The following is a 27,349-nucleotide window of genomic DNA, read 5'->3' on the forward strand; positions in this document are numbered from 1 at the left end:
GATTTGTTTGTTGTGTAATGTGTACTCATTGTATAGCCTATTTATGTTTTAACCCACTTGTCAATAACGTATTGGTCCTCCTGAGCCCTCCACTCACAATGTCTGGGCCTTGATAGTAACTATTTTTGTGTGCTTTTTGCAGTGATCTAACTGACTTACAGAGCTAAATACTCCCTTTTGCTGTGATGTGGGCTTGCTTATCTGCTCTTGATGTTTGTTGAAGGACAAATTGTGATCTATTGTGTTAAGAAGGACCAGTTGCAGTTATTGTATGGCAGTGGCCTAATTTGTGTGTATATATATATATATATATATATATATATATATATATATATATATATATATATATATATATGTGAAATAAATGTTATATTTTGTCAATCTGGTGTCTTCACTAGGCTCCCCAACACGGTTTTAAAGCTGGGTACAACAAACCTCTTTTTAAAGTTGTAGCCTTTAATGGTTGTTGGTGCAATCCCCCAACTGGCGTAGTCAGTAGTGTGTTTATGTATTTTAGTAACCCCTATTTATACAACTGCAACATATTGATTGTCAAATCTGTCACAGGATTCTGATTGAAGGTCCCCAGAGGTTGATTTTTGGTAGGTATTATTATCAAGCACTTAAAACTGTTTCTTGATACGATGATGATTGCATAGTTCAGTTGATAATCTGTGATGAACAATCAGCTCAAGTCTTTCGCTCCAGTCCTATATCTGATGTATCAATCTTGTGTATATTAGCCAGTCAATTATCACTGCTACGTATTGATTGTTAACTCTGTTACAGGATTCTGATTGAAGGTCCCCAGAGGTTGATTTTCGGTAGGTATTAGGGTCCCTTTCAAACACATTCACTGCCATGGACGGAGATCTCCGTCATTTCAAATCCAACCGTTCACCGCCATTGGCGTAGATCTCCGTTTTTTGGGGGGGGAAACTTCCACAAGAGGGCGCTCTAACGCAATTTAGGAATGATCCCTCGACACTGATAGAAGGAATGGATGGATCTGACGTCATCCCAGAAAACATCCCTTCCGTCCACTCCTATATTAGGATTTGTAGAAAAACTCTTCTAGCCATTTTCAACGGGCGATGGCAACAAAACGGCCGATCGCGGTAAAAAAAGAACCAGTGGATAGACGAGACCCTCCCCCACCCCCCCCAGACTTTTTTTTTACATCCACGTGCACTTCGTGGTTTCTGCGGCTCTCCAAAGATCGTCAAAAAAGGTGAAAAAACGCTGGCAGCCGCAGCGGACGAATTAATTAAATCAGTGGTTTTCAACCTTTTCCGCGTCAAGGACCCCCAAATTGACACACATTACCCCCACGGAACCCCATTTGAAAAGATATGCCAGGGACTTCTTGGGGGTCTTAATCTATACTGTATCATCATCATTAGTGTTCATGTAACTCTGAGAGTGTACAAATGGAACCAAATGGACCCTAACGGGTCCATTTGGTTCCATTTGTACACTCTCAGAGTTACAGACACTTATAAATATAAGGGTCAATTTGGTTCCTAACTATTAATTTGGCTTGGGACCCCCTGGAACCCCCTCAAGGACAGCTGGGGGTCCCCGGACCACTGGTTTAAAACCACTGAATTAAATGATACCTGGCAGTGAATGTGTTAAAACTGTTTCTTGATACGATGATGATCGCATAGTTCAGCTGATAATATGTGATGAACAATCAGCTCAAGTCTTTCGCTCCTATATCTGATGTATCAACCCTGTCTATATTAGCCAGTCAATTATCACTGCTACGTATTGATTGTCAAATCTGTTACAGGATTCTGATTGAAGGTCTCCAGCTCAGATCCTTTTTTTTTTTAGAAAAAGAGAAAAATGGTTCCAGTGGATAGACGAGACCCTCCCCCACCCCCCCAGACACTCTTTGTTTACATCCGCGTGCACTTCGTGGTTTCTGCGGCTCTCCAAAGATCGTCAAAACAAGGTAAAAAACGCTGGCAGCATCGGATGAATTAATTAAAAAATACCTGGGCAGTGAATGTGTTAAAACAGTTTATTGATACGATGATGATCGCATAGTTCAGCTGATAATCTGTGATGAACAATCAGCTCAAGTCTTTCGCTCCTATATCTGATGTATCAACCCTGTCTATATTAGCCAGTCAATTATCACTGCTATGTATTGATTGTCAAATCTGTTACAGGATTCTGATTGAAGGTCCCCAGAGGTTGATATTTGGTAGGTATTAGGGTCCCTTTCAAGCACGTAACACTGTTTCTTGATATGATGATGATCGCAGTTCAGCTGATGATCTGTGATGAACAATGAGCTGTGATGTGGGCTTGCTTATCTGCTCTTGATGTTTGACGAAGGACAAATTGTGATCTATTGTGTTAAGAAGGACCAGTTGCAGTTGCAGTTATTGTATGGCAGTGGCCTAATTTGTGTATATATATTTAATGTGAAATAAATGTTACATTTTGTCAATCTGGTGTCTTCACTAGGCTCCCCAACACGGTTTTAAAGCTGGGTACAACAAACCTCTTTTTAAAGTTGTAGCCTTTAATGGTTGTTGGTGCAATCCCCCAACTGGCGTAGTCAGTCAAGGCTGCAGTAGTGTGTTTATGTATTTTAGTAACCCCTATTTATACAACTGCAACATATTGATTGTCAAATCTGTCACAGGATTCTGATTGAAGGTCCCCAGAGGTTGATTTTTGGTAGGTATTATTATCAAGCACTTAAAACTGTTTCTTGATACGATGATGATCGAATAGTTCAGCTGATAATCTGTGATGAACAATCAGCTCAAGTCTTTCGCTCCTATATCTGATGTATCAATCCTGTCTATTAGCTATTAGCCAGTCAATTATCACTGCAATGTATTGATTGTCAAATCTGTTACAGGATTCTGATTGAAGGTCCCCAGAGGTTGATTTCTGGTAGGTGTTCTAGTCCCTTCAAGCACTTAAAACTGTTTCTTGATACGATGATGATCGCAGTTCAGCTGATAATCTGTGATGAACAATCAGCTCAAGTCTTTCGCTCCTATATCTGATGTATCAATCCTGTCTATTAGCCAGTCAATTATCAATTGACTTAAAACGATGAGAGTCTGTGTCAATCCACTCTGGTTTATACCCCTGTATCTAAAACCTATTGGTAAGGTCATCTGCTTGTTTCATCAGAGCTACACACCCTTCTGGCCCTATGGAAGTGACTGATTGGAAGGCTCTTAACAAGAGTGCATTGGCACAGCTTCTCATCGTTTTAAGTATTACACTGGAGGAGTGTCTGATTCCCACTACACGCACACAACAAAAGAATAATTATCCCTTCTGTATCACCAGGTATTCTGGTGACCACCGGAGAGACGGTTGACAGCCGGAATGTAGACGGCACCCGGGAGCAGTTTGGGTTGGCGCCCCAGCCTGTGTCTTCCGTGAGGAAGAAGCCCACACACCCACGGTGAGGCCTTTAAGGAGGGCCTTTCAGGCAAGCCGCAAGTGGAGCCTGCAGTACCACCACGGCCCAAGACGCCATCACGCTGGAGTGAAATGTTTGGAGCGGGGGAGTCTGGTGCAACGCTCAGGTCCTGGACCTGGTGAGACGAAGGAGGGGCCCGTACAGGAGGCCATCCACAGAGCCTAGTCCCTCCACGTGCCAGAGCCTCCCCCGGTCCCGGCAGAGTAGTTCTGGAGAAGCGGACTGAGGTGCCCTGTCTTGCCCTAAGAGGACTGACCGTGGGTAGCTACTGCATGGGACGTAAGTCGGGGGCTTGGTCAACCCCGGCTGGGTCACCTGGGCGAGGGTGTATGTTGCGAGACCCGAAACACCCGTCGACCCCAGGCTACAACACTGATGATAAGTCCCAGGTGCATCCACGTGATGATTTTTTTTAAAATGTATTCTCATGGGTTTTGATTACAGAAAGATTTTGCACAAACATTGGCATATCATTGACACTGATCCCAGACTAAAACATGTTTTCAAAGAGCCCCCCCAGGCTGGTGTTCAGACGCCCTCCCAATTTAAGAGACCAACTTGTTCACTCCTACACACCGCCTACGAACTCTTCTTTTCTATCAGACATTCCTCCTGGTAATTATAAGTGTTCCAATTGTGCACAATGTGGCTACACCACTAAATGCAAGTCCTTCACACATCCACACAGTGGTGAAGAAGTAACAATACGTGGAGTGATCACATGCTCCACCACTTTTGTGGTTTATCTCATCAAATGTCCGTGTGGACTATAGCTTACATGGGTAAGACCAGTAGAGCCCTCCGAACTCTCAGGAGGATATCAGAGGATAATATCAGATGTGGTAGCACATTACAAACAAAAAAAAGTCCTCTATATTATAACTTTTTGTATTGCATCTGCTGCACTTATATTCTGTTATTGGATATACTTTTAATTTTCATGTGTCCATTTAGCTGTGACTGGTAATGTATTGCACATGACTAGACTGTTGGCCTTTTAACCACCCCACCCAGAAATCCCTTATTTGGAAAATTTAAATAACTGATGATTGGCTAAAGAGCATGGATGATAGTAGGCTTGTAGGGCCGGTACTGTTAGATTTCATTGCTGCTTTCGATGTTATTAATGGTTTGTTGTTGGGAAAACTTAAATACTATGGTTTTAGGTTTTCTATTAGCCAGTCAATTATCACTGCAACGTATTGATTGTCAACTCTGTTACAGGATTCTGATTGAAGGTCCCTGCAGAGGTTGATTTTCGGTAGGTATCATGGTCCCTTCAAGCACTTAAAACTGTGTTTCTTGATACGATGATGATCGCATAGTTCAGCTGATATAATCTGTGATGAACAATCAGCTCAAGTCTTTCGCTCCTATATCTGATGTATCGATCCTGTCTATATTAGCCAGTCAATTATCACTGTGTAACCGGGTGGAGTTTTTAGTGTATGTCTTTGACACCAATTGATTGTGGTTTATTTACTGCAGGTGTACATGTGTGGAGATTTTGAGACACTCTGATGCCATCCAATCATGATCTAGTCCTGCCTTTTAAAAGCAGGAAGTGGGCAATCAGGAGACATATTTTATAATGGGTGAGTAGAGTGTGCTCCAGTGCCACGATATGTTTTTAATGCTTATTGTCATTTTGAAGTGTAATGTTGCACATTTATGTGCACTGGCAGGTTTCTGTATTAGCCCTTTAAGACCGGGAATGCATCTGTGTGTCATTTTAAGATTTCTTTGGCTATTAAAAAATAGCAGCTATACATCTGCACCGAGTGCCGTGCAATGAGCTTGTAGATCTGCTATTTTTTGAAAAAACTTTGAATATATGTTTTAAAGCGACCGATCTGTGCTTCTGGGGGTCCCTGGAACAACACATTTTGAGATCATTTTGGGGGTCATATCATTGACATGGAAAGGTTGGAGCACCACTATAACTATAGTTAGGATTTAGACAATATCTCAAAATGTTTTGTTCCAGGGACCCCCCAGAAGCAAAGATTTGAGTCACAAATGCTCGCTTAAAAAAAAAATATATATATATATATATATTCAAAGATGTGCACACATTTTCCACAATAAAAAAAAAATAGCAGATCTACAAGCTCGTAGCGCGGCACTCTGTGCCGTGCTATGAGCTTGTATATATTTAATATAATAATAATAGCCAAAGAAATCTTAAAATGACACACAGATGCGTTCTCGGTCTGAAAGGGTTAAGGTGCACTTTACTCTCCTCACCCTTGTAAGAAGTTTTTTATCATTGCATGTAATGTCAGATCTATTTTTTGTGTACTCATTGTATAGCCTATTTATGTTTTAACCCACTTGTCAATAACGTATTATAGTAGGGGGTACTAAGCACAAAAAATGGCCAAATCGTTACGCGGCGGATAAAAGCATGAAATTTGATACAGATGTCCCTTGGGTCATCCTAAAACATCCTAGAAGGGGCGCCCAAAAAAATCTTAAACAGGAAGTGAGTTATGGACAAAATTCAAAATGGCCACCTAAACTGTTGACCGTTGACTCAAAAGACAACAAAAGAATCTCCAAAAAGCATAAAATTTGGCACATATGTCCCTTGGGTCATCCTAAGACATCCTAGAAGGGGTGCCCAAAGGAATCTGAAACAGGAAGTGAGTTATGGACTAAATTGAAAATGGCCGCCTAGTGTTGTCGATTGACTCAAAAGACAACTAAAGAATCTCATAAAAGCATACAATTTGGCACACATGTCCTTTTGGTCATCCTAAGACATCCTAGAAGGGGTGCCCAAAAAAATCTTAAGCAGGAACTGAGTTATTGACAAAATTGAAAATGGCCGCCTACAGTGTTATCCATTGACTCAAAAGACAACTAAAGAATCTCATAAAAGCATACAATTTGGCATACATGTCCCTTGGGTCATCCCAAGACATCCCAGAAGGGGTGCCCAGAAAAATCATAAACAGGAAGTGAGTCATTGACAAAATTGAAAATGACCGTCTACAGTGTTGTCGATTGACTCAAAAGACAACTAAAGAATCTCATAAAAGCATACAATTTGGCATACATGTCCCTTGGGTCATCCTAAGACATCCTAGAAGGGGTGCCTGAAATTATCTGAAACAGGAAGTGAGTTATTGACTAAATTGAAAATGGCCGTGTACAGTGTTGACAGATGATGCAAAAGTTAAAAATAATCTCATATAAAAGCATGACATTTGGTACAAATGTCCCTTGGGTGATCTGAATGCATCCTAAGGGGTGCCAAAAAAAGTTTTAATAGTCTCTCAATGGAAAACACTCCTCCCACACGGGCTGCACTGCTACAATATTCAAATCGAGCAGCCAATCTGGCATTTGGTCCAGAAGCCTGAAAGCTATGCAATCTCTACCATCTCCTGACAAATATGGATGGATTAAAGTCGCTGATTCGTGGACACCTTTATGGACACTCTTGCCAGAGGCTGCTTAAGTTTGTAGAGAACTCAAGTGTGGCTGCAAAGCTGAGCCCTTCTGTTCGAGAAAGTGTAGATGCCGGGATGCTGGGTTACCTTGCAGAGCATTATGCCAATGTGCTGGTAATTGCGAAATGGCACACATGAATACATGTAGTTACTAAACACTAATCACAAAAAAACAGTAATGATCAAGAAGAAAATACATGAGAAGATAGAGTGTAAAACAAGCAAGAAGATGTAGAGTGCAAAATAAATAAGATGCAGAGAGTAAAATAAGAATATGCAGAGTAAGATAAGATGCAGAGTAAAATAAATAAGAATATGCAGAGAGTTAGATAAATAAAGAAGATTCAAAGAGTACAATAAAAAAATAATGCAGAAAGTAAAATGAATAAGTGATGTAGAAATGAAAACAGAAGGTAGACTACAAAATACGGCAGGTTATGGACTGCATAACCTGTCGTATTGAGTCTGCATAATATGCAGACTGCCATGGTCAACTGTTTAAACAGCCATTTAGAATTTCTTCAACATGGTCCCTTCCTAAAAAGTTTAATAAACAAGCAAATAAATAACCTCTTCTAGGATATATTAAGAAGCACTCAATGTACGTACCAAATTATACACTTTTATGACGTCCCTTTATGTTTTCTTTTGTGTCAACTGCTTTAGGCGGTCACTTCCTGTTTAAAACCTTTTTGGGCACCCCTTGTAGGATGCGTTCAGATCACCCAAGGGACATTTGTACCACATTTCATGCTTTTATGAGATTCTTTAGGTATCTTGCATCATCTTTCAACACTGTAGGCGGCCATTTTCAATTTAGTCAATAACTCACTTCCTGTTTCAGATTATTTTGGGCACCCCTTCTAGGATGTGTTAGGATGACCCAAGGGACATATGTGCCAAATTGTATGCTTTTTGGAGATTCTATAGGCTTTTTGAGTCAATCGCCAGCACTGTAGGCGGCCATTTTCAATTTAGTCAATAACTCACTTCCTGTTGAAGACTTTTTTGGGCACCCCTTCTAGGATGTCTTAGGATGACCCAAGGGACATGTGTGACACATTTTATACTTTTTGGAGATTCTTTAGTTGTCTTTTGAGTCAATCGACAACACTAGGCGGCCATTTTCAATTTGGTCAATAACTCACTTCCTGTTTCAGATTTTTTGGGGCACCCCTTCTAGGATGTATTAGGATGACCCAAGGGACATGTGTGCCACATTTTATGCTTTTTGGAGATTATTTTGGTGTCTTTTGAGTCAACGGTCAACAGTTTAGGTGGCCATTTTGGATTTTGTCCATAACTCACTTCCTGTTTAAGATTTTTTTGGGCACCCCTTCTAGGATGTTTTAGGATGACCCAAGGGACATCTGTATCAAATTTCATGCTTTTATCCGCCGCGTAACGATTTTTCACTTAGTACCCCCTACTATTAGTCCTCCTGAGCCCTCCACTCTGATACAATGTCTGGGCAGTGTTAATTTTGACTTTTTTTAAGTCAGTCTTTTGAATAAAACAGTTTAGTTTTAGTCACATTTTTGTCATCTGAAATGTTTTAGTTTTTCTAGTTTTAGTCGACTAAATATCATAAGATTTTAGTCGACTAAATATCATAAGATTTTAGTCGACTAAATATCATAAGATTTTAGTCGACTAAAATGTATTTTGGCGGTGCCTTGATGGCGTCGTAATGGCTGATTTTACACTTGGTTGCATGCTGAAGATCTACAAGCTCACAACGTGTCTTGAGCTTGTAGATCTGCTATTTTCGGAGCGCAACACCCGAGCACAACCAAACATAAACCGACTTGTCTTTTAGTTCTACTGGATCTCCCTCCCTAACATTTGTTGACAATTGTCAATATTTAGTTTTAGTCATCGTAGCTTAGTTTTTATTTAGTTATCAGTTTTTTGTCAGTGAAAAAAGGTAGTTCACGAACATTTTTCGTCATAGTTGTTGTCGACAAAATCAACACTGATTGTCAATCATCTGTTACAGGATTCTGATTGAAGAGGTTGATTTTTGGTAGGTATTATTATCAAGCACTTAAAAATGTTTCTTGATACGATGATGATCGCATAGTTCAGCTGATAATCTGTGATGAACAATCAGCTTAAGTCTTTCGCTCCTATATCTGATGTATCAATCATATATATATATATATATATATATATATATATATATATATATATATATATATATATTAGCCAGTCAATTATCACTGCAACGTATTGATTGTCAAATCTGTTACAGGATTCTAATTGAAGGTCCCCAGAAGTTGATTTTCGGTAGGTATCATGGTCCCTTCAAGCACTTAAAACTGTTTCTTGATACGATGATGATCGCATAGTTAAGCTGATAATCTGTGATGAACAATCAGCTAAAGTCTTTCGCTCCTATATCTGATGTATCAATCTTGTCTATATTAGCCAGTCAATTATAACTGCAACGTATTGATTGTCAAATCTGTTACAGGATTCTAAAGGAACTCCTCAAACCCCCGAACTCCACCCGCTCACTCCGCTCTAGAAACTCAAACGCCCTGAGCCCCCCACAACAAATCTCCGCACCATGGGGGATCGGGCCTTCTGCTCAGCAGCTCCTCGACTGTGGAATGCCCTCCCGGACCATCTGAGAGCACCACAGTCCATTGACACTTTTAAAAGGGGCCTAAAAACCTTCCTGTTTAACAAGGCATTTGCCTAGATAGAGATGTAGTTGTTATCTTTTTAAGCTTCTACTGTGTTTTGCTGACTTGATTTGAAGTTTATTCATTTCACTGTTATGTTTTTCTTCTTTCTTTTTTGTTTTTAACCTGTAGCACTTTGATATTTGTTTCAAATATAAAGTGTGTTACAAATAAAATGTATTAATATACTTAATGTGTCTCTATCTGTGTTCTTTGGCTTATTTACGTTTATTTCTGACTTTGATACAGGTCATAGTACTGTATTCTCCATTTCTTTGTTTAAAATGAGTTGAGGGCAGGGGATGTGGGAGGGTGCGCAAGCTAACTATCTGTACTAGCCCGAGAATGTCTGATCTTGCATACATTTCATGTATTCCAAATACACAGCCATAGATCGGTCCCATCCGCGCAGGTTAGAAGACTTGATCTCCGCAGCATAAAAGTGCTCCTTGCTGCGTGTGTAGTAGTGTACTCGCCTAATAATGAATTCCTATGACTTGGAGTCAGATATTGTCCTCTAGTTTCATATCCATTTGAAAGTTTAGTAAATATCTCCACTTTTCCACGAGATTCACACGGACGACTTTCTGTCCGGGGCAATAGGGCCCGAAATGAGTGCAGGACTGAACATCCTTCCTTTGGGAAGCACAAATGTATGGGGCACACAATTGGTAGTAGGTGTGATTCATTACCCCACACCAATCGCAACGCACCTGTCTATTGTGTGCCTCATAGGTGTGTGCTTCCCAAACATCAACTGCTTCCAAAGGAAGTTTTCATATGTTCAGTGCAGCAGTCATTTCAGGTACGGCCTACAATGTCGTCCGTGTGAATCTCGTGGAAAAGTGGAGATATTTTACTAAACACTAAACTTTCAAATGGATATGAAACTAGAGGACAATATCTGACTCCAAGTCTTAGGAATTAATTATTGGGTGAGTACACACGCAGTGCGGAGCATTTTTATGCCACGGAGATCAGTCTGCTAACCGTGCGCGGATGGGACCGATCTATGGCTGTGTATTTGGAATACATGAAATGTATGTAAGATCACAGACATTCTAGGGCTATATCTGTACGTGTGTGTGTATTGTGTATTTATATTGTATGTAATGTTTTACTTATGTGTATAGGACCCCCTCTAAAATGAGATGCTGCATCTCAAGGGGCTATCCTCTCAATACATTTTGACCAAATATGATTGATTGATTGAATACTTTATTTAGAAGTTTGCAGAAAAAAAAGCACATGAAAGTACAGTTCAAATACAAGGTCAACTAAATAGGATAAATAAAAAGAAAGCCTATGGCTTGTTTCAATTGGGGTCCTTTGTACTCAATTCATAGTGACATGACAGACAGATATACACTACTATGCAGAGCATCATATAAACCGTTTTTAAAATAAAAATAAGAAACATATGTACAGTATAAAAAATGTGGAGGCTACAGATATAGGATATCAGACATTTTTTATATTTTCTATAATAAACATTTTAATATGACAGTATTTTATCTTTACATTATATTTCACATAAATGTGTGTGTATTGGCCGGTGCTTTGTAATGTACATCATCTTAACAGAAGGTCTTTGACCTTCTCAACATGGCGTCTCTTTCATAACCACACTACACCACAACAACATCCTGTGACCTCACGTCCGGTCTGCCAGAACTACAACAAACATGGCGTTGCTCCTAAGGTCAGTACATCTTTACTACACTCACTTATTCCATTAAGTAAAGCTTCGTCTTTCTAACGGTCGCAGTTAGAATGTCATAAAACAGGGACGTCTGGGACAAAGTGATGAGCTGTTAAACCATAACGTTTCAGAACATAGCGCTGTTGTTTTCGCATGTTTTCGCCTCAACCTCCGTAGCATACATGCTAATAATGCTAACCAAGCTAGTGGGAGCTATCTGTCTATCTTATCTGTCGTGTGAAATGAGTCATTAATAAAGTCATAATCAGATCATGTTATTAGAATGTGACGAGCCATAATGTTGCTGTTCACTAGGTGCGGTTGTCACCGCCATTCAGCCTAGAGAATGAATGTTACGTAGCCTACTTCGCAGTGGTGTAAAGTAACTAAGTACATGTACTCAAGTACTCAAGGTTGTACTTTATTGTTACATCTTGTGTACAGGTACATAAGAGTAAAACTTATTTTGGTTTGGCTTCCTTCAGACAATGCAGCAGCATAGGTAATGATAACAGTAGAATCAGTACTGTACTGAAGTACAGTTTTGAGGTATTTTAGATACTTTTAATAGAGTATTTTTATATTGTGGTATTGATACTTTTACTTAAGTAAAACATTTTAGCACTTTTCCCACCACTGGATAGCCTACTACTTGTTTGTTTGAAAGTACTACAACAACAGCAGCAACAACAACAACAACAACAAAAAACACTTTAAACATGGCATCCCTATTTACAACAATTTCAATTTGTTAAAAAACATATTTCAAAACGTGCAAAATTAGTGACAAATTAATAGCAGATCTGCAGGCCCGTAATGTGTCTCAATGCAACGCTTTGTAAGCTTGTAGATAAGCTCCTTTTTGTTTATCGGGTCAAAAATGGCCAGTGTGTAGATAATTCCAGTAGCACTGGTTTTGGTTCTACATGCAGCATGTTTGTGTCATTAGATGGTGATCCTGTAGGGGTCAGAAGAAAGTCAACCAGGCGTTGAACTTGGCCTCTCCAGAGTTCACTGACCTTAGTTGACTCTTCTTGGCTGTAAACGATGAAGATGGCATTTGTATCTTAACCCCATTAAGACCTGAGGCCTACAATTCTACAAATGACTTCTAAATCAGTAGTTCTCGCACTTAAAATATATTTTTTAATAGCCAACGCTAAAATCTAAAATGACACAGATGCCTTCCTGGTTTTAATAATATTGCCATATAATGTAACTAGGGCTCTGTCACGATCACACATTTAACTTGACGATTAATTCTCACTCAAATAATTGCGATTTAACGATTTAACTGTGTGTTTGGCGTTGAACATTGATGGAACATATGAAGCCTTTAGGCCTCGTAATGAAAAGTTGCACAAGGCAGATATGACAAATACCTGAAATATACAAAAAATATATTTAAAAAATACATATTTAATAATTTCTATACATGTAAAAAAAAAAACTGAATTGGCAGATCTACAAGCTCACAACGCGTCACTTCGTGTGAGCTTGTAGATCTGCCATTTCTGCTTTTTTTTTATATTTGAAAATGTGTGAAAAACTTTCAACATTATTCAACGACTCAACAATTACGACGATTTATGCAAAAAAAATTGCGACTATCTCAAATAATCGCGATCAGACGATTATGTACTAATTGTGATACAGGCCTAAATATAACTATGGTTCTTAGCCTGTCGTCTTAGACTGAATAAAATAATATATCTTTGAAATAGGGCATCAGTGTTTAAAGTCACCACTGAGTGTTTTTACGGCATTCTTTATTTGATGGAGCAGGTGTGTGAAGTTATGATGATCGGATCAGGTTGACATATACAGTAGAATAAAGGTGAATAAAGTAAATACAGAAGATGTTAAATCCTGTGTGGAATCTACCCAAGAAAGACAAAAATCTGATCTTGAGTACTGGAAGAATGTTAAAAAAAAGAGCCCTAGGTGCTGCTGTCATAATATAACGTGAGCTCGCCTACTGACATATCAGCTTGCTTTTTGCTATCAGACAATACTGCTATCAGTGTTTGTGTCACTGATATAGTCAGCACATAAACAACCTGCTGTGAAATGTTGCTGCTATGACCTCTAGTAGTAGTTCACACACCACAAAGAAGATAGAATCATTCCATAACTGAATCCTTTGAACTATATTTCTCTGTCTTAGAATTGTCATTCTAGCCTCAATCAGGGCTTAATTCATTAAGACCGGGAACGCATCTGTGTCATTTTTTTTTTTTCTTTGGCTATTTTTGATCAATCTTGAACATTCGCGCAAATCTTTGAATATATATATTATTTAAAGCGAACTTTTTTTACTCAAATCTTTGCTTCTGGGAGGTCCCTGGAACAACATATTTTGAGACGGGGGTCCGCGGCCAAATACAAATAATTTTGGGGGTCCTTGACATGGAAAGGTTTGAGAACCACTGATTATAGCAACATCATTATTTTTTTAAATTAGGATTTAGAAGACATTTGTAATTTTGAGAGTCCCCCAGAAGCAAAGAAAAACATTTTCTTTAAAAAAAAAAATATATATATATATTCAAAGATTTGCACAAATCTTCATGATTTTTCAAAAAAAAATAACAGATCTCCAAACTCATAGCTGCTATTTTTTAATAGCTAAAGTATACGATAATGGTTAAAGTGGTTCAAATCTAAAATGACAGGCGCTTTCCCAGGCTTAATGGGTTAATTGAGGCTAGAATGACAAGAGTTGAAGTGGCCAAGCTATATAGAATAATAGAAACAAAAAATACAATGTATTTATCTAACTTGATTCTTCAATCCCTCCCATGATATGATTTGCATAAGGATCTGAACCTGTCTGAGCTGATCACTTTGTGGGGAATTAAATCTATTTCAAAGCACTAGTACTATTGGCTTAATGTGATTGCTTTTACATTTTCTGTCAACTGCCGCACCTGAAGTTGTTCGTAATCATTAGTTCCTGATCCTGTTTTGGATTGCACTTTAACTGGATATATTGTGTTCACTTGTGTCTTGCGTGTGATATATGTATGGTTTGTTTATTGTTGTAATAATGCTGCCTCTTGGCCATGTCATTCTTGGAAAAGAGGTTTTAATCTCAATGAGTATTTACATCTGATTAAATAAAGGATATGATCTTTTTGTTTTGTTTTTCTTATACATGATTTTAAGGTTTTTTCTTTGTTATATTTCAGTGGAGAGGGACAGGGCATAGAGATATTATGGGGGGGGAGGGGGTCAGGGATGCACTGCACTGCAGAGGTCCTGAGCTGGATTTGAACTTGATCCTCATGCTGACATCTTTCTTTCTGTTTTTTGCAGGACGTTGACCCGTCAGGGTCTGTCTCTCTCCAGGCCTCAATACAGGCCTCAGCTCTGTGTAATCTACAGCAGACAGTAAGTATTTATATTACTGTGTAATATACAGCAGAAAGTAAGTATTTACTCTGCTAATTACGGCGAAGGCCCTGCCTCCTCCTTTGTGTCAAAAAGTGTTTTTAATGTTTACAACGATCACTGAGAGGATCAAGTGGAGCTAACCCTATGGTCGTGACACCAAGACATGTAATGGGTAGAGAGTGAATTGTGAGTAGAGCTGTCACGATGCAGTACTGAGTGTACAGCACTTTGGTTCAACACTGTTGTTTTAAACCTGCTCTATCAATAAAGTGTGAATGTATTGTATTGGACGATTAGGACATTTTACTTGACGATTAATTGCGATTAACGATTTAATTGTGTGGCTTTTAGGCCAGATATGACAACAACAAAAACCTTAAATACACAAAGACATTACTGAGTACTGACCATGATCAAAATCAATAATGCCTCACGTCATCGACAAAATACACCATATTTAATATTTTAAACTCAAAATCTGTTACAATAGCTGATCTACAAGCTCACAAGTTGTGAGCTTGTAGATCTGCTACTTCCACTATTTCTGAAAATGTTTTGCGATCGTCTCAAATAATTGTGATCAGGCCTGCGGTTATGTAATAATTGTGACAGGCCTAATTGCAGGGCAATCAGGTACACTTGTGTTCTCTCCAGATTAGCTGTCACCAGATGACAGTAACGTTACTTTGACGTGCATCTCTCTAGTAGTCTGTGTTGTCAGCGTGTCTCTATCTGTGTTCTGTGACTCGGTGCTTGACAAAAAAAGTGAGAGTGAGTGTTTCGACTCTGTCGGGTGTAAACCCCTCTTATGCCCAAAAACTGTTACATTTCAGGATTCAAATCCTAAAGTATCAAAAGTAGCAGATCTACAAGCTCGAAACGCGTCGCTTCGCGCCGCGTTTCGAGCTTGTAGATCTGCTACTTTTGATGCTTTTGTGTGACGCTGTAGTATGATCAAGCAGGGCGTTAATTTACGAAAAAACACAAAAGGTTAAAATATGGAGTTAACACATTGAGTGCCAAAAAAAAAAAACAGCACCAGGAGATATCATTTTTCGAAGATTTAGACTCCCATCCACTTCCTGGTTAACTTTAAAAGCCTTTATCTCGGCTCCTGTGTACTTTTTTTTACCATGTATTTTTGACCATTTTCAACTGGCTGCAACTATGGAACTGGATTACCGATTTTTTATTTATTTAAATCCCCGATTCTACGAGACCCCTATGTATGTAATGAGGGAATCACCGTGAGGACGGTGATCACTGAAAATATTTTGTGACTTCTTGGAAAAAGGTACAAAAATTGTTAAAAACAGTCGGCTCTGGCTGTACCCTTTTAAAAAAAAACTCTGGCACTCAATGTGTTAAGAGGTTTCAGCACCGTCAGCAACGATTTATTATGTTTGATAAATGCCAAAGGTGTTTATATAAACTGAAGCTCGGGAAAATAAGTAACCGCGTTGCTGGTGAACATGCAGGCTGTCCTGCAGTAACCTCTCTGTGGGGGAGATGGCGCTCATTATATAGGTGCACATCACTTTAAAACAAGACGAGGCCATCTAGTCTCTCGGTCGAGCTTAGTTACAAGATGGATTGCATTTGATTAATTCCCGAATATCACTCACCCCTCCTCCTCCCTCCCCAGAGCCACTGAAGTGCCCTTGAGTAAGGTTCTGAACCCCCACCTGCTCCAGTGGAGCTGCTCAGTGGCCAACGGTATAAGACCACAGTACTTTGGTTCTCAAAGTGGGGGTCCTTGGGGGGGGTTCCAGGGGTTCCCCAGCTAAATGTGTTAATATAGCGTCATGATCATTTTAACCACTTTAACCTTTTATACATTGGCTATTCAAAAATAGCAGATCTATAAGCCTATAGCCGCGCTATGAGCTTGTAGATCTGCTATTTTTGAAAAATTTTGAAAATGTGTGCAAACCTTTGAATATATATTTTTAAAGCGAACATTTGTAACTCAAATCTTTGCTTCTGGGGGTCCCTGGAACAAAATATTTTGAGGTGGGGTCCGCGGCCAAATACATATCATTTTGGGGGTCTTTGACATGAAAAAGTTTGAGAACCACTGATGTAGAATACCTGAAGTCCACTCGTTCATCCCCTAAGTCGCGGAAGTAATTTCTCTATGGAGAATAACATTGGGTCATCTTAGAATCGTCTCATATGAGAATTGTGGTCCAAAAATAAACAAACTGTCCCGGCGATATTGTCAGGGAGGTGGCTCTGTATCGTTTATGATAGTCAGTCACTCATATTTAGTCTTGTTTCTGGTGAAAGTGATTCATTCGGTGGCGGTAACGTTAGCGTTTTCTCGCTGTCAGTTGATGCTTCATATCCATATGAGTCAAACGGCCGGGCTCATTTGTTTATTTTTGGAACCCAGTTCTTATTTGACACGATATTAAACACGTCTATGAATGAATGTGGAAAAAAAAACATGACCCAGGTAGGACGCATAAATTACATCAGACTTGGGTGCTCTATGTAATGGTTGTACTGGGTTGCTCCCAGGTTTTAATGTGTGTGTCTGTAAGTGTGATGCAGGGCATTGCTGAAAACCAGATCTCAGAGCTCAGCATACCTACCCTGGGTAAAGAATGGATAAAACATTTTTAAAACAAAAATGATTAGCAGGGCATACTGGACAATATGGATGCACATGTCAGTAGATGATATAAGTATTCAATGTGCCTCCCCATGGCCCATATTTAGGAAAATCAATGGGCCCATATTTAGGAAAATCTTCGATCCGCTCATGTACTGTATGTGTGTTTTATGTAATACACCACAGCACTGTTTCCCAAACAGTGGGTCGCGACCCAATTTTTAGTAAAATATCTCATTAAAAAAAAAGAAATATATATATATATATATATATATATATATATATATATATATATATACATACACGTCACATATATGTTATTTTTTCAAAAGATTTAAGAAAGTTTAAACAAAACAATCACAACTTTTCATCACTTAAAAACAATGCCAATATTTTCCAAAAGTGTTTCATAAATCAAATTAAAAAATCTAATAATTACCATAAATAAATAAAAAAAATAAGTTTAAGAAGTAGTGAAAATAGCTGATCTACACGCTCACAACATGGCGCTAAGCGACGCGTTGTGAGATCTGCTATTTTCACTAGTTTGGAGCCCGGGCGAACGTCTTAATTTCTCTTTTGGGTTTTGAGCTATAAGGTTTGGGAGCCACTGGCACCACGGTGATATATGACCAACACAAATACCATCCTGCTAGACTTAACCCTTTCCTCTCTCTGTGCCACAGTGCCGCCCCGATGGGAACCACAGCGAAGGAGGAGATGAACAAGTTTTGGGCCAAAAACTCAAAACTCAACAGACCCATGTCTCCTCATCTCGCCATCTACCAGTACGTTTTCCACTCCATAGACTTGATGCAGTGCTGAAATTAACCATTCAGCTATTAACCACATGAACCCTAGTGTTCCTATTCATAATAGGTGAAAATCAGTGGTGGAAAGTAACTAAGTACATTTACTTAAGTACAATTTTGAGGTATTTGTACTTTACTTGAGTGTTTCCAATTTCCAATACTTTAAATTCTACTCCACTGCAATTTGGATCCAAATATTGTACTTTTACTCCACTACATTTATTTGAAAACTTAAGCTACTAGTTACTTTGTAGATTTTGATTATTATTACAAAACATACATACACCACTTCAGCCCTATATACATTTTGGCCGTTTGAAAATAGGCGATCACATCGCGACGCATTGTGAGCTTGTAGATCTGCTATTTTCAAAATAACAAAATTTGAAATGGGACATTCTGCATAATGAGTACTTTTACTGTTGGTACTTTAAGTACATTTTAATACCAATACTTAATTTGTACTTATACTCAAGTGCATTTTGAATTCCCGACTTTTACTTGTAACAGAGTATATCTACATTGCAGTATTGGTACTTTTACTTAAGTAAAACATGTGAGTACTTTTTCCACCACTGGTGAAAATAGACAAAAGTTTGGCATAAAATAGCCGATCAATATGTTCACAACATGTCGCGTTGCTGATGCGCTGTGAGCTCGTACATCGGCTATTTTCACTATTTGTTGTCCAAACAAAGTATAGGGTTCAAGTGGTTAAACAGATCAAATTATTTGCTTTCTTAATTTCTTTATTATTGCAATTTTACAGCCCCAAGGACATTAAAAAAATCGACTAACATTTGCTTTCCCCCGGACTATACGCTGTAATAATTGAAGTCAGAAAACCAATTTTTCCTCCCTAGTTTTCAGGTTTATTTAATGGGAGGCAACTCGTCCTCCAAAATAACAGACTATCTCTAATTGATATGCCCTTGGGTACACTGTGTAATAAGCACTTAGTGCGGTATATATCCACTGCTTATTAAAATGCTCCTGACACCCCCAACGAGGGACATTATTATCACCTGAAAGGTAGTGCAAACCAAAGGGGAAAAGATTAAATTACAGTTTAGTGTAAAATTGTAGAGGAGATGGATAGTAGAAACAGGTTTTCATTTCATTTTCATTCTGCTTTCCAGGTGGTCCGTCCCCATGATGATGTCCGTAGGACACAGAGGAACGGGCGTTGCATTGAGTGGAGGTACTAACGAACGACACACTTTTCTTACATACTGTGTAGAGATCATTGGTTCTCAAAGTGGGGTCCTTGGGGGGGGGGGTACCGGGGGGTCCCCAGCAAAATGTATTAATAAGGCGTCACAGTTTGAACCCTTTTATCCATGTTTTATACTTTGGCTATTCAAAAATAGCAGATATACAAGCTCATAGCGCTTATGAGCTTGTAGATCTGCTATTTTTGAAAAATGGTGTAAATTTGCGCAAATCTTTGAATATATATATTTTTTTGAAGCGAACATTTGTTACTGAAATCTTTGCTTCTGGGGGGTCCCTGGAACAAATCATTTTGAGATGGGGGGGGTCCGCGGCCAAATGCATATCATTTTGGGGGTCCTTGACATGAAATAGAACCACCAGGTGTAGATGGATAGATAGATAGATATCCGTATAGGTATTCTATATGTAAGTGATGCAGTCATCAGTAAGTAGGGCTGTGAATCTTCTGCCATCTCTCTATTCGATTCCGATTCTTGGGGTAAAAAATTGATTCTCGTTAAAACATTATTCCCATCACTTTTATCGAAATTATTTCAGTCATATTGTTTTCATCTGGATTTTAACAACCAAGTGTAGCCTAGTTATTTCACAACAGCTCAAACTAAAACGTATATAATACCCCAGAGGGGGTCCTGCACACATTCTTGGCTTTGATGGAATCTTAGATTAGGTTGTAGTTCTATCTCATGCAGAAACACAGCATAATTGCCTTGACGCAAGCATCGTTAACGAGTGTCAACGAGCGTCAGCTGGACAGTGACTCACACACAGCTGTGCTGAACTGAAAGTGACTGGAGTTAGTTAAAAAAAAGAAAGCTCTTGAATATGACTGAAGACATGATAATGTTTACTGTGATTTATGGTAAGGTAACATTTCATATCACAAACACAATAGAGTAAAAACTTGCGTAACTTTTAACCGATTCTCTTTTTTAAAGCGAATAGTTTTCAAATATTTTGTTCCAGGGACCCTCAGAAGCAAAGATTTGAGTTACAAATGTTCGCTTTAAAACATTTTCACGATTCTTCAAAAATAGCAGATCTACAAGCTCATAGCGCAGCACTCGGTGCCGCGCTATGAGCTATAAGACGCATATTAGCCGTTATGAAACTTGAGGCTTCAATCATCATCACAGCAACAATCTTCAGTCGTACCAGTTTCTCTTCTAAAAGAAAGATGTCATTTGCATAATGATTTGCACATGTCTGTGTGTAAACACAAATGAACCACAGATGAAATGGGGTTGTTTGGCTTGCACACATTTTGTTCTCTCTCTCTCTCCGGTATGTATTATATGTGGAAACACTCTTTTAATCCAGATGTTTTTGACCCCGGCCCGGGGCCACTCCCTTGGGGCTCTTTAGCATCGGCATCGATTACAGCTAAAAGCTCTTATTGGAAGCACCGAGCTAAAAAGTTGATCAATAAGATCGCAGCTCTTTCCATGTTAACCCATTAAGACCGGGAACCCGCGTATCTGTGTGTCATTTTTAGATGTCTTTGACTATTAAAAAAATAGCAGATCTACAAGCTCGTAGCGCGGCACCAAGTGCCGTGCTACGAGCTTGTAGATCTGCTATTTTTTTGAAAGATCGTGAACATTTCTGCAAATCTTTGAATATATATATTTTTTAAGCATTTTTAAAACATTTGTAACTCAAATATTTGCTTCTGGGGGGTCCCTGGAGCAAAATATTGTGAGAGGGGGTCCGCGGCCAAATACACATAATTTTGGGAGGTCCTTGACGTGAAAAAGTTTGAGAAGCACTGACAGCAACACAGGTTAGTTCTGTTTTTTCAGAAAACTGTTAGGATTTAGAAGACATTTAGTAGAATTGGCCTCAGGTCATAATGAGTTAAGCATTAGCGTCTAATATGGGTGAGATTAAAAGCTTTCCACTTGTTGGCCCAGTGTAGAGTGACACACCCACACGGTGCAATGCAGCTCTGCTGTGTTGACATTGAAGGACACGGTTGAAAACAGACCCGCTGCAGAGAGAGAGAGAGAGAGAGAGAGCTTTTTGATGGTTCCCAAAATGGGGGTCGGGACTCCCAGGACGGTCCCCCAAATGATTTTGGGTTGGTCCCCCAGATGATTAGCTTAAAGGGATAGTTCACCCCCAAATTGACTTTTTTTTCCTATCGATTAGACACACCCCATGGAGACTTGAATTCATGGAGATGTTTTAGTTTTGTCGCATTCCTAAGCCAATCATTTGATGACCGGCGGCGGCTCCGATAGGAGACTCAAAAGTGTCAACTTTGAGTCTCCTACCGGAGGCATTACCATCTTTCAGCAAATTATTGGCTTAGGAATGAATTCAAGACTTCATGGGGTGTGTAGTTGATTTTTTTTGGGTGAACTATCCCTTTTTAATGTGCAACATTGTTTTCTCACTCAACGGTAAACAAACCAACATACAGTACAAGGGCATATACAGGGTATCTGCACATTTTATAAAGTGACAATTTCAAGCACTTTCAAGACCTTTTTAATTCCTCTAAAACGAAGAAAGAAAAATTTACTAATAAGATCATTGCTACGTTCATGTATATCTGCTTCATAAACACCAGATGCATGGGGTTTGGAACTATTGGCAAGCGTTGACTTCTGCGTTCTCCTTTGGTCTTGTCGTTATCTCTGAGCGCACCCAAACAAATTCTGAACCAACCGTCGGTTGGTTTTGTCAATAAATGATTTAATATTGATGAATATTATAATATGCAATATTCTTCCCTTACAACGGAGGTATTCGTGTTGTAACTCTGCTCTCGGTGGCTCTGCTGTGTGTATGGACATGAATTCACTCAGTTTTGTTTGCATTCTTTTTTTTCATGCGGGTTCAATAAAGGCCAGCACCCGCTGCTGCCAATCAACGTGTTGTGTGCGAGTGTGTGCGCGCACACACACACACACACACACACACACACACACACACACACACACACCTTTTTGTTTTTTTAAATCTTGTACAAATATACAGTACACTCCTTTTCTCACTCATTCCTTTCCATCCAGTCACTTGCTCTCTCACTCATCCAGTACATACACAGTAGATTCCTTTTTTCCCTCTGTGTTAATGGGAACCCAAACGGACCCCGGAAAGGGTTCCATTTGGTCCCTATTAACACTGAGGATTTTACAGTGAACAACACCTGTCATTCGCAAAGGCCTTATCTCTCTAATAACACTCTTATCCATTCTCTCTGTCTCTCTCTCTGTCTCCCCTCCCCCTCCAGCCATCACTGTCTTTGCCGTGGCAGCGCTGGTGCTCCCAGGTAACTACGCGTTCTACCTGGACCTGATCCACGCCCTCCCACACGGCGTGGGGCCCTTCCTCATCGGCCTGGCCAAGTTTGGCATCACCTTCCCCGTCTCCTACCACACCTACAACGGAGTCCGCCATCTGGTGAGCACCGCACCGCTCCACAACACAACACACAATGTTTTTACTTAAGTAAAAGTATCAATACTGCAATGTAAGAAGTACTCTGTTACAAGGAAAAGTCCGTAATTCAAAATTTACTTGAGTGAAAGTACAAAAGGATTGGTATCAAAATGTACTTAAAGTACTGAAAGTAAAAGTACTTAAATGTTTGAAAATAGCAGATCTACAAGCTCACAACGCGTCGCATCGCGACGCGTTGTGGGCTTGTAGATCGGCTATTTTCAAATAGCCTAGGTATAAAATAAGGCTAAAGTGGTTAATGTATGTTTCATAATGTAATATATTTATATCTGCAAAGTAGCTAGTAACTAACGTTTTCAAATAATTGTAGTGGAGTAAAAGTACAACATTTGCCTCTTGAGATGTAGTGGAGTAGTAAAAGTATAGACAATTGGAAATTCTCCGGTAAAGTAAAAGTACCTAAACAATTTGTACTTAAGTACAGTACTTGAGTAAATGTACTTAGTTACTTTACACCACTGCACACACACACACACACACACACCCCAGTCTGGGAAGGACACAGAGCCTCTTCAGTGTTCTGAAGAAGGCCCTCCTGGCCACTGGCAAACACCTAGAGATGGCTGCTGTTCTTGTTGGTCCATGTTGTTTTGGAATGCCTTGTCTGAGGAGGAGAGAGAGGAGGCTCAGAAATGTGCGTGTGATCTTATAAATCACTTAATTACACGTTTTACCGAGAGGTTTTTGCGTAATTAGTTTTTTTTCCCCCCTCATGTTAGTCCTGACCTCCAAAGATGTGTTGATTAGTCAATCAACACATCTTTGGTTAACCCCTTAGCAGGCACTATTTTCTTCGCAGTGGCGAAAATAACCGATTTAAAAAAATACATTCATGTTGATAATCTTTTTTAAATGTTTGTCTATAAAGACATGCCAAAAATATGGACATCAGATTGAAAGCTGTTAATGTCTGGCATTATTGTTATAATTATAATATACCAGGATGAAGTGGCTGGGTAATCTCTAATTTGCTCATTAATCTGGTCCTTTGCTATTATTAGAAACTAATTACTGCGCTATTATTAGTAACGGTAATGAATGCACTTTTTTTTTAATGTTAAGTGTTTTTATGTATTCATAGAATCCCTAGCTGTCTATCATATTGTTGCTGTCGGGTAGAAACCAGGGGTGTGGGAAAAATTAGAATCAAGATTCTCATGTTGGACGATTCAGAATCGATTCTTCGAAATTCGTTTTTGAATCGAGAATCGTTTGTTTTGAAAAGAAAAACGGGGAAAATCGGAATCGTGACCCCAAGAATGTATGTATGTCCTGTTTCTTTTTTTTTTTGCATTGTTTTAACACATTGTGTTTATTAAAATATTGTACGTTCAGTGCCTGCATAGCTTCCATCCACTTACGTTGATACGTTTCGTGCTGTAGAAGCCCCGACGCGGAAGTGCATGTAAACAAAGCGTGCGTGCAAGACGGCGGAGGGTCCCGACTAACGCCTGGAACAATAATATTTCTAACGCGATCCTCCACTGCAGAGTGATCGCCGATCGAAGACGGCTCACTTCCACCACGTTAAAAAGAAATGGAGATATTAAGCTTTTAGTCAAGGAGTTAACATTGGAAAGGCCGACCGGAAGGATTTTTGACATGGATCCACATCCGGCCTCTCCTTCTCAGAGACTCCTTGGATGATCCCAAAGTTTCGTTAGAGCGCCCCACGTGGGCCCCACGTATAAAAAAAGAATGGGTCAAAAACAGTCCCGACCGTTTATGGCACATGACGCATGGATTCTCAAAAACGGTCCGGACCGTTTTTGGCACACAATGTGTTAAAAACTTTTTTTTTAAATAGTGTTGTTAGCTATTTTCACTACTTTTGTGCGACACTCGATTCCGAGAAAAAACTAAGTTGAAATATGGAGATACAGTATGAGGTTTCTGCCCGACGGCAACGATATGTTGGCCATGCTGTTGTTTTACCAACACCTACACACCAGTCTATCACACACTGCTGTTCAATGGTGTCTGTGCTGTGTAACCAATGCTTCAGACCACATCTTGCCGTCTTGCTTTTCTTGTCGTCTCTGTCCGGTGCAAACCTCATAAGAACAAAGTTCTAATGCAAAAATGGCAAAAGTAGCAGATCTACAAGCTCGAAACGCGTCGCGTTTCGAGCTTGTAGATCTGCTACTTTTGATGCGTCTCTGTGATGCTGTAGTAATCGAGTAGGGCATTAATTTACAAAACAAAACACAAAAAGTTAGGATATGGAGATGGGATGTTTCTGCCCGACAGCGATACATGTTTTTTTTCTAGTCCACTGGTCCCAGAGTATAGCTGTGGAGTGTAGATGTGAAGTGATTTAAAAACACAGTGAAAAAGACAAAGGGAAGAGGAGAAAAAAAATACTGATTTGCACTGGTGTTACCATTTTTTGTATAATCCTTACAGCTTTTAAAAACATCTAACTTAACCCATTAAGGCCTGAGTCCGATTCTTAAAATGTTTTCTAAATCTTAACAGATTTTTGAAAAAAATATAAAAAAATTTTTTTTTACGATTTTTCAAAAATAGCAGATCTACAAGCTCATAGCGCGGCACTCGGTGCCGCGCTATGAGCTTGTATATCTGCTATTTTTGAATAGCCAAAGAAACCTAAAGTGACACAGATGCGTTCCAGGTCTAAATGGGTTAAAAGCAGTAACAATCCAAATTGTAAGCAACGCTGCCACAGAATCAAATGAGTCATAAAATCTACAAGTTTCTTGAATACCTTTACCAGCTTATTTTTTTTTTAATGGGAGGGAGGAGTAGGATAAAAAGCTCTACATCCTCCCGGTGGAGGCTCCTCGCTGGCAGGTGAGCCAAGTAGGTTACACAATAGCGGGAGACGATACAGAAATGTGTGTGGGGAGGATTCCATTGGCAAAACCGACTAAATTGGGAGAAAAATAATTGGCTACTAAAAAAATAATAACATGCAAGTCATGTTGAGAAAATGCATGACTTTCTCAACCAGCGGATCAGGAGCTAAAAAGTAGGTGTCAAGGCAAATTCTGACAGGACTGCCGCCCCAACGGACATTTTTTAAATGTTTGTTATTTAACTCTTTAAGAGCGGGAACGCATCTGTGTGTCATTTTTAGTGGCGGGAAAAATCATGAAAAGTTGTGCAAATATTAGATTTTCTTTTTCTTTTTTTTTGCGGACATTTGTAACTAAAATCTTGGCTTCTGGGGGGTTCCCGGAACAAAATATTTTACAAATGTTCGCTTTAAAAAATATATAATCCAAGATTTTGCCACGAATTTTCACGATTTCACGACAAAATTAGCAGATCTACAAGCTCATAGCGCGGCACTCGGTGCCGCGCTATGAGCTTGTATATCTGCTATTTTTGAATAGCCCAAAGAAATCTAAAAATGACACACAGATGCGTTCCCGGTCTTAATGGGTTAATACATCCGTGGCCAGAGTTCACGGTAATTTTTTTTAAAATGTAGGTCCCAGAGCAACAACAGCTGAAGAAGCACTGATCCAAAATGAAGGCTTGGCCTCCTGCCAAAGTGGTTTTTTTTAGGGGAATGCAAAAACTTACCAACCGCAGCAAACATTTGCCAGCAGCACTTATCTGGCGGTTTGGTGTTAATTTCCCCTCTCTCTCTCTCTCTCTCCCTGTTCTGTTCTGCACACTCACTGTCCTGTTTGTCTCTCCTCTTCCCCCCCCCCCCCCCCCCCAGTGGTGGGACATGGGCAAAGGGTTCAAGCTCCCCGAGGTGTATCGCACCGGCTACACGGTCATCGCCCTGTCCGTCCTCACCTCCTTCGGCTTGGCTTTTGGTCTGTGAGCAGCAGGAGGAGATGAGGAGGAAATGAGACTTGGATGGAGAGGAAATCCAGAGAGCGAGAGAGAGGAGGAGGAGGAGAGGAAGAAGAAGATCGAGGGGAAACACAGAAGGAAAGACTGATTTATGCGTAGTTGCGGCACAGAAAAATACCCGATCCACAAGCTTGCGTCGTGAGCTTGTAGATTGGCTATTTTGGCTGTTTTCCAACCTTAACCCTGACCACTGCCACTGCAACTAAGTAGAAATCAGGCAGGAAGGATTCACCAGAGCCGTTTTGTTTATATGTTCTATTCTGGCCTGCATTGGGCCCCAACCCTAATGAATAAATAAAAGATTATGTTATATTGTACACAACCTGTGTGTGTGTGTCCTGCTGGTCTTGTCTGTTGTGTTGTGGGGGAGAAAAGGAACATGGATTGTGTTCCCGCCGGGGAATGTCGAGAGTGAAATGATGTTCTGGGAAACATAAAGGAAGGGTCATTAAAAGTGATGACACTGACTGGGCTAAAGTGCATGCAAAATGTGACCTACTTGTGTATTTCCCGCCACACTTTTCCCTCAGTGTGAATAACGGCTCCAGCCAAAGTTTTGACCCTGTCCTACATCTATTTCTTTAACCCTTTAAGACCAGAAACGTGTCTGTGTCATTTTCAGGTTTCTTTGGCTGTTCAAAAAATAGCAGATATTCAAGCTCATAGCGAG

At 39.6% G+C, this 27,349-nt stretch overlaps 1 protein-coding gene and 1 long non-coding RNA gene across 2 annotated transcripts; both read left to right on the forward strand.

Annotated features, from left to right (window-relative positions):
• The first annotated feature begins 483 nt into the window (after positions 1 to 483).
• On the forward strand, positions 484 to 4,293 carry LOC308093343. Its single transcript, XR_013933883.1, has 3 exons — positions 484 to 602; positions 790 to 824; positions 3,328 to 4,293. It is a non-coding gene; the product is annotated as an uncharacterized lncRNA (long non-coding RNA).
• A 6,984-nt stretch (positions 4,294 to 11,277) lies between these two features.
• Positions 11,278 to 27,001, forward strand: sdhc (succinate dehydrogenase complex, subunit C, integral membrane protein). Its single transcript, XM_080441119.1, has 6 exons — positions 11,278 to 11,313; positions 14,632 to 14,706; positions 18,013 to 18,114; positions 19,278 to 19,339; positions 22,616 to 22,785; positions 26,540 to 27,001. The coding sequence occupies exons 1-6, from the start codon at positions 11,297 to 11,299 to the stop codon at positions 26,645 to 26,647; spliced, it is 534 nt and encodes a 177-aa protein (XP_080297245.1). The 5' UTR covers positions 11,278 to 11,296; the 3' UTR covers positions 26,648 to 27,001.
• Positions 27,002 to 27,349: the final 348 nt, after the last annotated feature.

The sequence above is a fragment of the Gymnoscopelus braueri genome (genome assembly GCF_963280865.1).
Source record: "Gymnoscopelus braueri genome assembly, chromosome: 10".
Lineage (NCBI taxonomy): Eukaryota > Metazoa > Chordata > Actinopteri > Myctophiformes > Myctophidae > Gymnoscopelus > Gymnoscopelus braueri.